The sequence below is a fragment of the Emydura macquarii genome, unplaced genomic scaffold, assembly GCF_026122565.2.
Source record: "Emydura macquarii macquarii isolate MOO-44397 ecotype Brisbane River unplaced genomic scaffold, CSIRO-AGI_Emac_v2 contig_924, whole genome shotgun sequence".
Lineage (NCBI taxonomy): Eukaryota > Metazoa > Chordata > Testudines > Chelidae > Emydura > Emydura macquarii.
Window position 1 is genome coordinate 154,338 of NW_027131061.1, and position 12,916 is coordinate 167,253.

Consider the following 12,916-nt stretch of genomic DNA (forward strand, 5'->3'; position numbering starts at 1 on the left):
ACAAAGAACCTGTTCCTCTATGATGGAGTGCAGGGGAGTCAGCTGAGAACTCCACACCTGCTGGCACCAGCTTATACACTGTGCAGGTACAAGAAAGGAGAGACTCCCTTGTGAAACTGATGCTGCAATTATGTTCGTTCATTCTTTTACATTTTCACTAGCATACATTAGGACATCAGCTAACAACTATCATATATTTAGCAGTTTCCCCTTACAATACTTGAAATAACTTTATAAGCATTACTTACTGCAACCCACTAAGGGCAAAGTGTTCCCAGAATTACATCCTGCACCATAGAGTTCAATGGGATTGCAAAATGGGAGAAGATTTGCCATGATGTGTAAGAAGGTTAGACACTAAAAACTATCCTAGATGCAATATAACATTTGTGGCAGATATGCTGTTGTCTTGAAAGCATGTGCATAAAGTATATTATTTGCACAACACATCCATCAAACATTGCTTAGATCAGGCAGCAAGATAACAAGAGTCAAGATAAGAATATGCAACGTTCATGTAGCTGATCTTTAAATTGACTCCTCAATTCCACCATTAAACTTTTAAACAATTTTTCAGAGATTACCATTGCTTTTAACAGAATTAATTTGGTTTGTCAGCTGCTGATGCTTTCCAATCTGCAGCCATATCAACATGTTGAAAGGTCATCTACAGGTATCTGACAGCCTGTGGCCTAAACTGCTGTTTTTCAAATAAAACTAACTTCATTTCAGTAAATGTAATGCACTTTTAATATAAATATAAAGATGATGGGGCCATCTAAGTACCTGGATAGTTTAAAAGATAAAAGTGCTTCAGGTTTCATAGATTGGAGCACATTGAGAGCATTTCTTATGCTGCAAGATACATTCCCCTTAATGTTTACGCACTGCTAAGTATTATATAGCAGTGTTTGGTGCAATTGCATGAAATATCATCATACAGTTTAATGCAAGATGATCACATCTTAAGTCAGTTTGTGCATATGTTCTCATTTCAGTTAGAGCCTGGTCCAAATCTTCAATGGAGTGAAGTAGAAATTGGTTACACTGCATTACTGGATTTCTTTTTTGTAGTTCAACACATTTTGAAATAAATATCCATGAAAGATAATCTTTTTCTTTAGTACCATATATTATTACCATTTACATTATCTATTTCTAACATATTTAAGAGAAATCAGATGCCATTTGAGAGATGAAGAAGATAGCATATTGGATTTTGCAATGCTCTGTGCATATTTTTTCCTCATTTTTAAACTATTTATTTTCATCCTACAGAATCAATCCAAAAATATCCTGCCTTTCTATGCTGCCATGTGGCAACGTTCTTTTACATTATTGGACATAAGGTGCATTATAACTAATTTGCTGAGAAAACACTGTCACATGTGTCTACAAACCAGATTGAAGATGTGACAGCTACAAATTGTTTTCTATCCATCACAAATGATAGATACCTCATTTTCCCCTATATGCTTCACACTAATCATATCTTATATCTGAAATAAAATAATCTAACAGTAATAAAACTGAGAATCTTAAATCCAGTTTTCATTGCAGAGGAGGAAGAAACACATTTGAAATTCACCATGTGCTACCTTCAATGATACTTTCACCTTAAGAGCAACTGTACTTGTATTGTGGTGACATAAGGAGGAGGGCTGGAGTGACTGGTCTATTATTAAGGGTTCCAAATAATTTACTCTATGAAGCAAACACCTGCCCAGCCACACACATTCCATGTGAAGAAACAAGGGTTATTTATCTTGACAGCGTTTCCATTTATAAAAGCCAAGGAGTAACATTTTTCTTTCAGCTATATCCGTGCAACCCTATTGATTATGGAATAATTTTCAGGTTTAGCAGAGAGCTGAATTTCTCACAGGAAGTAATGAATATCTTAATTTTGGTAAATGTATTAACTATAATAGTGCTGAATATGCTAACCGTGTTCAATGGTAGTTTATTAGGTTGTAACTATTTTTGGCATTGTACAGTAAGGTGAATTGCAAATACTAAATCTTCTGCAAGGCATAATGTTCAAAAACAATAAGTGTATGACACATTTTAGTAACAGATATAGGACAGTGCCTAGTTTTTACTATTTTTTTTAGTACCTGTCCATTTTATTTCCATTTCACTTCCCTTGAACTTCTCTTCTTGCTCATTCAGATTATATGTACAAAGTTTGAAAGGCAGTAACTGTTGCTTATCTCCAATTTCAAAATCTCAGACATATTTCTTGCCATTCCCACTGTCAGAAAATATTTGAAGATGTGTTCACCAGAAAAATGTTACAAAAGAGAAGGTTTTTTGGCACTTTTTCTGTAATATAAGATTTTGAAACTTACCGGAACTGAAGTTTGAGGATTATTCATAAGTTTTCCCAGCAGAGCAAAGCCATCAACGTTGATTTTGCCCCTGGGCTTTATCTTTAAGGATTCTATCATAATGCAGTCAATAAAAAGAGTGACGTTGCTCTTTTCCACACTGATCATAACTTTGTGCCATTGGGAATCAAACAAAAAAGGCAAATGTGAAAAGGTTGCAGTCTGGTGACTTCCATCCTGCCCTTTATAAGAAAACTCAAGAGCCTTTGCTTGACTATTAAGCTTCACTCCAACTTGTTCTTTTCCTGAAGAATCCTGGACCTGCCAAATGCTCCAGGTTTTCTGAAGTGTGCTTCCAGTCATCCGAAATGTAGTTAGAAAGGAATATTCATCAGGCAATCCATTGGGATACAAAAACCTGTATAGAATCAAGTACAGTAGATTGTTTTTTTTTTTAAGGGAGAGTCCTCCAGGACTGTCATCTCCGAGAGAAATAAGAGTCCATCACTCAAAAGAACCATACTACAGTTATTATCTTTCCATCTGAGGCGGACTAGAGGGGAACCCTTTTTGAGCCATTAATGTTGCTCCTTATTTGGCAAAAGGAACGGTGGTTCATCAGTGTGGGCTCTTCCTACATTACATACTGCTCATGCCAAGCTCTTTGCCCATGATAGCTCAAGCAATTAGAGGCCAATACTACGAATTAAATCAAGATCTCCTATACTAGCACTGAACACCTATGGCCTATCAAACTAACCAATCAGTCCTGCTTTTTAAATCTGTGACGTTATAGGGCTCTTTCTAACCAGTGCAAAACAATTTCATTTCTAAAGTTCCAAGATTGTTTTTTCAAACACATTTTGTTGATCTATCCAACAATAACCATTTATTATATATTAGCAGTTGCTTTAGCAGAAGCAGATTATTTGTTTGAAAACTATATAAAAGGTAAGAACTCATGCTTAAAAAGGTATTGTATTCTGTGGTATTCAAATTCTGTGCTACATATATTCAGAGAAAAGATTTACTATTATGAAATAGCTAATACCTCTGTTCATTATCTGCATTATTTTACAATGTACCCTTTGAAATATGCAATTTGGAAACACAGGACAGTCTAATGTTTCTTGCAACATTGCAATCTAAAATAACTGAAGTGTGCTTCTCTCTAGAAAGCTTTGTCATTGCATCTCACCAGATAGGACATGTTTAAAGATCATGCTATTTAAACTTGCTACAGATACTCATATTATACTCAAACTTTTTGATGAGGTAGATTTTTTTTTAATCTGTCCACATTTAAAAAATCTTATAAAAAGAGAAATATGTTGCAATAAACCTGATGAGGCATGGGGACATGTCAGGCTATACTGTCAGGACAACGCACAAAAACAATTTCCAGAGAACAAGTAGGTTACCCAAAGAAGCAATCTGCTTTGACTTCGTAGTGCTTACTGACCCTTCACTAATGGCAATTCAGCCACTAGTCTATGCAGAAAAATGAGAAAATAATCTTAAAATAAGTTATTTATCCTAGAGCACAATTGAGTAAATATAATAAACTAGCGCTTCCCGATTAAAAGCTGCACTATAAACAGTGGCGCTTTTCAGTGCCTCAGATTATGCAGTCACATTCCACTATGGGGCTCCAAAGCACCAGCAGGAAGGAACGTGACTAGATTGGCAGGCCATGGAGGAGTATCTAGGTATAGTCTCCACCTAAAATGTTAACTTAATACTGCCACTGCTGCTTCTCCTGTGAACCTCATGCCTGCTACTGCACTGCCTGGGTAGCAGGAAGGGATTGTGTGTTGGGAGGAGGAACATATGAGGTGAGATTTGCCATAGCATAAACTTTACTCCTGTACTTCTGATAGGTACAAAATAAGGGGATGTACCTTCACCTATATGGTATGTCTGTGCAGAATACGATATACCTGTATTTACTGGGGAAAATGCACATATGTAACTGGAGATGTACCTGTATCTGGATATACCTGTAGAGTGGGAGTTGAAACTGAGTATGGAGATGTTCATGTGTATGTGCCTTGCAGAATAAGATTTTGCTTAAATCTTATTGTTCGGGGCGGGGAGGGGGGCGCGGAGAGGAGTTTGGTTTGGTTTGATTTTTATGTTGCCAGCTCTAACACAAAACATCAAAATCTGTTTAGTTCATCTCTCCTCCTAACGCCTCTCTGTTGCTTCCTTTCTTTACAAATAGTGACAAATCCACTATCCTCCCTGTCACTTAGCCTCATAGCCTCAGAGTTGTCTTCATAGCCTCACACACATTAAGGCTTCATAGCCCCACACACATTAAGGCTCTCACCCAGGGCATGAGCCTATTCAATGGGACACTTTCACAGCCTTCCGTGGACTTTTCTCTATAATCTCTTAAATGTATACTTCTCTCTATCCCTACTGCTAAATCCTTAGTTCATGCATTGGGCATTTCTCTCCAACTATTGCAACCCTCATCTCTTTGGCCTCCTTGCATCTAACCTATCCTTACCACTTGTCTATCCAAGATATTGCCACCAGATCATCTTTCTCCCCTGCTACTGTGATCGCATCAGCACACTCTTGACATCTATTAATTGGCTTCTTCTCTCTTTTTCTGTATCAAGTTCAATCATCCCATGAGAACTCATATGCCATTCAGCTACAGTGAATGGGATCTCTGAGGAAGGTGGGGACAGAATCTGGCCACGGTGGAAATGAGAGAATCTCAGACAGCCCCTCCTCTGCCTTTAGATATTAAAATAAAGAAATATTGTAACTTTTGGAAGCTGGCTAGAAAGAAGGGAAATTCTTGTCTAATCAGATTTATGGTTTCCTTTAACAGAAAACAAAATTAATAGAAATATTTATGTAACAGTCATGGAAAAAGAACATCTTAACATGAACTTCGCTAAATATTCACACTCATCAACTCTGCTGCCCCGCTATCAGAAAACCTGAGAACTGCATTGTCACAGAGGAGCTGCTAAACTTGGCAGAACCCAAAACAAGAAATATTTAGAGAAGATTACCTATTTTCATGCATGTTTTATATGCATAACTCTACTGAAAGTTGACAGACAGATTCACATCTCAGTTATACTAAATGCAAAGTAATTCCACAGGCTCGCTGACATCAGTGTATGAGAGTACAGAATTTGGCCCACACTATGCCAAGTGCCACAGTGACTAAGGCAAAATTAGAAACTGGTAAAAATATATTAACACTTTAAACAAAATATTTGCAGCTAATTCTTTCTTCATCTCCCTTCAAAGTCCTGAGCCCCTTGTTCTGTGTTTCCCCTATGACCGGAGATGGTTACACAAGCACTTAAAGCAAGAAACTGCACTTCTATATGTGCTTCTGATATCACTAATGTATGGAGGAGGGATCAAGAAATTCTGGATTTAGAACTTGGCAGAGGAGTGAAAGAAAAGCTAACTTACAAATATATGTTAAGCATAATGGGCAAAATTCTGATTTGACCTACCCCCCTCCTCTACATTGTGCTGTGAGGGATGTATGTCAGAGCAGAAGTTCAAACTTTATGTATTTATAATTCTTAACTCTACATATTAGGGCCTAATCCTGCTTTCCATGTGTACCCAAAAATACTACTAACAGTTATGAGTGTTCAAGGAATGCAGGATCAGGCTGATATTTTGTTACTGATCTGAGTTCATAAACAGTTTTTAAATGTGGTTTTCTTTCTGTAAACTCTTTTGCAGTTCATCTTTAGCAAACTTTTATTAACATAACCACTTTTAAAAAAATGTTTCAGTAGCGCATGAGAGTTATTTAACCCAAAACTCAAGTGCACAGCAGAAAGATTCCTTTAATTGTTTAGAACCAGTTTCTGCCACCCTTATTGATTTTGAATAGTACCTTCCTCCTTGACTAGTTCCATTGATTTCAGTGGGACTGCTGTTGGTGCAAGGCACTAATCACATTGTGTAAAGGTGGCAGAAAGTGGCCATTCAGAAGGTTAATTTATTCTTGCTTTTGACTTGAAGTAATATAAATCTGTGTCTTTTAAGATCTGTTTCCTTAGCTGGGTTCTATTGCCCTTTAACATGACATATCCATAAATAAATTATGCCTTGTGGGTACGTTGCTGCTTTTTCTCCCTTCCATTACAGTGTGACATCAGTATCAGTGGTATGGTTGCACACAGGTTTCATACTCAAGATAAAAAGAAAAGGCCGTAGAAGACCATTCATGACCTGGGCCACAGCAGCAGGACCGTCAAGGTGTCCTCTCAAGAGCCCTCCTTCACAGACAAATGTTATTCCCTGTCTTTGAAGGGAGTTAACAGTGAAAGCCGTTTCTGTGAGTCCTCTGCAGGTAATACAAATCTCTATATAGAAATTAATACAGTTCCTTTTGTTGCCTTATACCTTGTTACTGTCATTTAGTCGGCATTTCACCTATTAGAGTGCACTAGATGCCTGTAAATAAACATGGTACTATTCACACTAAAAAAAATTTATAGCACTTTGGTTTCTACCCTAGTCAAAACTTAATCTGAAAGTCCAGGTCTGCAGTTTACAGAATCATTGTATTTGGGTACTGGGACAACACTCTCAGTGTAATTCCAATGTTCAGTATTTGTGGGTGCACTTTGGGGACACAGAATGATAGTCTGTTAATACAGCGTATTAGAGCGGTCAGACCTCATGCCTGCTTAACATGCCATAAACTCTGTGCTAGTATGATTTTTTTCCCCCCAAAAGCCTGCATATTAAAAAAAAAAAATCTCATCACTCAATTCCAACATAAAGGGATGTTCCTTTTATAGTGCAACTTGCTAATAACATATACTTTTACCAGTTACTAGGGATGAATTGAGAAGTGACAGATTCATCGTATTGGGCTTGAGTCTGGGTTGCATGTGTAGAGTGAGCATCACAGCTGCAGTTCCATGGGCAATTCTGTATTAAGTGACACCACCAATTCTCCAGTAGATTTTACACCAGAAATGAACAAGGGTTGATAGAAACTCATTTGGGTTATGGGGAAAGTTAAAATCAGATCTTGCAAACAACCACACACATGCACCCTGGTTCATTCTTTTGTCTCTGCAGCATCCCTGAAATATGAACCTAGAAAACTTGGCAAGTACTTTAAGGATAAAAAGGAGCTGGGCTATAAATTAACAGGCTTTAAAGGAAAATAAGGCACCAGCAGTCCCTAAGGCAAATGCTGAATAAATGTGCAGAAGAATGCCCCTCTAATAAAGCCTTCCCTGTTGGCCTGCAAAATGACCATTGGTCATTCCTGACAAACATTGGCTGAATATTGAGGCAGACCCTATCAGCTAATAATATGCTTGGCTGCTTTGTCACTCCTTCCCTCCCCATCTGTGCCCTGCACAGGTCCTCAGATTCCCACATCTAGGAAAATGTGTTCTGTGACAAGTGATCCTCCCTGTTAAATAAGGCAAACATTGCATGCAAACAATCCATGGTTGACATGCTAAAGGGCAGCACAGGGATGGCAGCATGAAGATGGACATCAGCAGAAGAGCAGACACAGAGGTGGTTAATGAGAGGGCTCCCCATCTGTCTGCTTTGCCCATGTCATTAGGGATGCCTCATGGTTGCTGTGTTTTATGCCAGCCACTTTCCCCAAGCACCAGCCACTTACTCCGAGCTGGAGAGCAAGTGCAGTGTAGATTGATCCTAATCACTTCACTCTTTTGACTTAACTATGCTCTTCTGAAGTTCAGGCTTTGGTTCACATGGCCAGCAGCATAACTACAATTATGATTTGCATCGGGGTGAATAACCTAAGAGATGCTGAGTGCAACTTATCAGCTGCGTCTGCCTACAACTAGCATAGTGCAGTACAGAGTCAAGCCCATGGAGACCACTAAATTTATGGAGGCTGTATACAAAATTCTGTTTCAGCATCTGTGTAAGTGAACAGCACTGCTGTAACTCGTTAGAGCCACGAGGTGGCATGGAGTTCAATCATTACCTAACAATGCTAGTGTGGTTCCTTTCAATCCAAAACCAGATGGATTATTAGAGGAAAAGGAGTGTGCAGGAGAACACACACTTCCTTCATCTAAACTGTAATGGGTTGGCTGCTGTTTCAAAGATTCATATTAAAATATTACATATGAATAAGTGATAGTGTGGGGTAGTCTAAGGGTTTATTAGAAGGACTTTGGGATGTCTCCATTAGTAAGAGTGAAAAAGCCCAAGTTATGCAGGTCACAGCATAAAAATTTCAGTCTCATTTGGAGTGGCATGCGTAGCTCATTCATTACTTGAATGCTCTTGAGTAATTCAGCCAACCAAAATTCGTGCCAATAACCCATAAACCACATCTGACCATCATGTGTTCTGCCTATACCACCTATTTCACAGAAAAACTATTAGAGAAATATTTTGGAGAGTTTAAGAATTTTTACTTGGACTACACGTTCCCTTACGGCTTGACTCCATGGCAGTGTTCGCTTAAGTTAGCTACACTGGAGTTAGTCGCGCCAGAGTGAAAGTGGCCACTGTGCAAAAGAACACTTGTGTTGCACTGGGTGATTGCATTAGCAGCACAGAGTAGTTGCATTCACACTTCACTACTAGCTCAAGTGTCAGTTGCACTCAAGCTTCAACCCAGGCCCCAGGAGGCCAACTAAGTGGAGCTTAACACACCACCTAACTTAAGTTAGAGATTTTGTATGTGGACAGGAGTCAGGTGAGGGGCAACACTCAAGTTATAGCATGAACTAACAGTGCAGTGAAGACAGGTTCTCAGTTAGCATATGTTCCAATAAAACACCTCTATGAATGATCTAAAATAGCTTTTTTGTAAATAAAAATTACAGTTTTGAAATCTGATATCTCAGGCTATTAATACCAAGCCTAGAAACAAGAACTGTGTATCACATTGAAAAACTGGGAATCTCCTCCCTTTTACTGGCCGTAAGCTCCCATTTCTATTATGGTCATAAAATATTAGGGACCAGTTTCCAGCTGCTTTGTGTTACTGCAGTAATGCAAAGCAACCGTAAACCGAGTTTAACCAGACAGCTAAACTGGATTCTAGTTTTAGTCTACTAGTTAAGGATGTGCTGGGGGCAGAAAGGCATGTGAGAGGACCAGCTGAGGCAGAGCAGCAGCACTTTGCTCTCCAGTGGTCCCCAGCTAAATAATGGTCTATTGAAGGGCATCATCAGCCATGATAAGTGAAGCTGTTCTAACTTACATCAGGAACTGAACCAGCCCCAGTTTCTCCCAAGTTTGGGTAAGGCATCTTTAACCTCATATCCCCTCTGGTCCTGTGCTAACCAGAGCACCCCTGGAACCAAAGGTCAGGCCTATAAAGTGCAAATAGAAGTAGATCCCAAAATACAGTCTCCTATAGCAATCTGTCTGTGATGGGAGTGGGGAGAGGTTTTCAACTTTTCTGAGTCACGTGACTGACACTGAACTGGGAGCATATGTGGACTCTCTTCCCAAAGGACTAAAATAAACCACAATATAATCCATCACCCGCCTCCCTACTGTCCCCTTGTGACCATCACACCACCAAGAAGATCCCCTCTCTTCCTCCTCCCTGCAGAACCATCCACCCCCTCTTCCTGTGAGGCATCCCCACTGAAAGGATCTTCTCTCTGCCCCCACTTTCCACTATGCTCCCCATGTCTTTCCTCATAGCCCTCTGCAGCTACTGGCATCAGTTCCTGGAGGCGACACCCTTTCTAGCAGGAAAATTTCAGCCCCCCTCAGCAGCACTACTGGTAGAGGAAGGAAGTGGGAGAGCTCCCTCTGGTTGTTACTGCCTGGTCAATCTAATCTAGTGACATCAACCCAAAACAAAAAATGGGGGTAGCCCAACACTGGATACGTTGTATCCATTCCAAGAGTTTTGCCGACTCCAGCTAAGGAACTAGTTGTTTAGGGATGGGAGTCAAGCTTTCAGGGGGACAATATGCTAAAACAGTCTTTTAAAGTAAAACAGCTGAATGTGTTACCTCGTTGGGAGCCTGAAGTCTACATTTGTGCCTAATTTGTAAGCCACTTGTAAAGCTGTGGAGCCCACCACTCTCTGGATGATTCCTCGGGAGGCAGCTTTGTCTAGCTGGAACTGAGAAATCAGGTCGTAACCTAAAAGAACAAACATGCACAGCTAGAAATTGTCTTTATTTTTAAGTGAGCATAGAAGAATTACAGAACTGAGTGTAACCTGATTACAACTTCGAAACAGCAGCGTTTTCCTGCAAAGTTTTTACTTGCCTGGCAAGTCATCTTCTCCGGTCCTGACTGGTGGGCAGAGGTCAGTTTTTTGGTTAGAGCTGAAGGTGACTGGGAACCCTGCAAAGAAGAGCAAACATATCATTCTGCTCCATCACAAGATGGAAATTGCATTGCTATATGAATTTAGTAAAGTAATATAAGAATAAGGGCCATATACTGGCTTCACTGAAGGCAGATAGATAAATGAGCGTCTGCTTTTAGAAGTCTCCAAATTTAACAGTATCATTTGACTGATTTGCTTTTACATTTTTTTTGCTTGTCTTAAATTAGAAAAAGGTTATAATTCTCTCTCCTTCAGCACTGTTTGTGAATTGCAGCTGTACCAGCATAAATAAGCTTGCAGTATATGAAAGCTTGGTTCAGAACCTTTGGTGGGTTAGGCAAGCCTTTAAAAAATGCTACTTAACTCAACCTACTGCCTCCCTAACTCAAAACAAACTTCACAGTAGCTGAAGTGGCTGTTGAGAAGACAAGCTATTGGCATTCCCTCTTTGATATTTCAGGTGTTCCCACCCACATCCTTGCCATGTTTGATCAAATAAGGCCTAGTTAAGCATAGGGTTGGGGCCAAAGAGACTTGTAGGTTCTCTTTATTGACATGAACAAGAGTGTAAAAGAAATATTCTTGGGAAACCAAATAAATGTCTCACTTTCTAAATACTGTCTATTTAAAAGTATTGCTGTGAGCATTGGAAAAAAAAAAACCCAACAACCCAGTCCCCCTATCTTAAAGAAGGAAAAAGGAAAAATCAACATTTGCTGGAAAGTGTTTAAGAGCGCTACGCAAGCCTACCATCAAGTCAAGCTGGAAAATATTACTAAAGTTTGGATGGGGAAGAAAGGTGCATGCAAGTTGGAAGGAGATACCTTCCCAGCCTACAGAGAGCTTCTTGTCTGCTGAAAGAACTCAACCATAACTGTGGGTTTCCTTTTCACAACATAGATGTAAAGAAAAACTTCAGGCTGACATTTTACACCTTAGAAATAGCCTTATTCTATATTTTTGAAACAGATATGTGACTGACATCCAGTCATTTATGATTTATGCTCAGCTAATACAGTGGATCCAGTTTGTTGCCACATCTTTAGAACCTTTAACTAGAGGTGCAGAAGGATTTTTAACTGCATCCAGTGGTTAGTATCTATTTCCAGATTGTGATCCTTACCTAGAACCATCAGACAATCACAGGAAGAAGTAAAGTGTAAAACCTAAATGGTAGATTTAAAATACCAATCTGGGTACTCTCTCTAAATTCTCCCTGTTGCTTTCATTCTCTCACACACATTTATTTAGTTCTAAATGTTTAAGTGATGTCTAGCTAATGAGGGGTTTCAGTTATGACTAAGCACAGAGTAACTGTTTTGATTATCAAAATCCCAGTGAAATGAAACACAGATAAAGGATAGACCCTTACTTGTTTGCTGTTGGACATTGGCGGACATCAGAGACCACAGAAAACTACACATGTACAAGAAAATGGGAACTTGCCTGTGAACAGAAAGAAAACTCAAACATGAATTTACAGCTCCTGCTATATCATGTGATCAATTTCCAGCTCATGGTCAGGCATATTAAATAAATACATACATAACTTAGGGTTTGCTAACAGTTGGCAAGCAAACCCCTTTAGAGTTAAGCTTTTTGTCTTTATCAGTGCTACACAATGTGTCTATGATGTTATCCCAGTTTCCATTTCTTACATATAAAACTGTCATTAAAAAAAAATAGGGAAGACAGCAAACAAAAACAGTTTGAAATGCTATCAATTAATCACTTATTCTGTCATCTGTTAATTACTGATCACTTACAAGTGCCACTTGCTCTCTTACCAGTTGTTCTTCATTTTCTCTGCTGGTTTTCTTCAGCTCTATCATGTGAATATTTGGGATGTATATTTATGTTTTCTGATCTCCTGCAGTTAATCCCATCAAATAATGTATGAATGAGTGCAGACTCAGCTGTTTCTGCCCTTACAAGGCTTCAGAAGGAAATGAGGCTCAGGCTGCTGAGGATGCTTTAAACCTACAGAGGGAAGGAGGTGGGGGCTGGACAGCTTGTGTGTCCTGCTGGGGTCTGAGGGCGGCTCTCAAGAACTAGCTGGGATATAAAAAGGCAGTGAGAGTGGAGGAGAGGCTGCTGTTCATGCCAGCTTTGGCGTCGCGATGTGGCTAGGAAACATGAGTTAGACAATGCCACCCAGTGAGTGGTAGGGTCTGCTGGGTGGAGGAAGCCAATGAAAAAGAAATGTGTTAAGGCATCTTGAAGAAACAGGTGGCCTTATAATGGTGTATATATTTTGACAATTCTGGGAACTGTG

General features: G+C 39.4%; 1 protein-coding gene across 1 annotated transcript in view; it reads right to left on the bottom strand.

The window, feature by feature from the left end:
- Positions 1 to 12,564, bottom strand: part of COL9A1 (collagen type IX alpha 1 chain) — a 102,470-nt gene extending 89,906 nt beyond the window's left edge. The window contains exons 1-5 of the mRNA XM_067543605.1: positions 12,429 to 12,564; positions 12,014 to 12,087; positions 10,578 to 10,655; positions 10,316 to 10,448; positions 2,352 to 2,748 (exon numbers count right to left, since the gene is read on the bottom strand). Coding sequence (XP_067399706.1) covers positions 2,352 to 2,748; positions 10,316 to 10,448; positions 10,578 to 10,655; positions 12,014 to 12,087; positions 12,429 to 12,442 — 696 coding nt within the window. The 5' untranslated portion in view covers positions 12,443 to 12,564. The remainder of the gene's footprint in view (positions 1 to 2,351; positions 2,749 to 10,315; positions 10,449 to 10,577; positions 10,656 to 12,013; positions 12,088 to 12,428) is intronic.
- Positions 12,565 to 12,916: the final 352 nt, after the last annotated feature.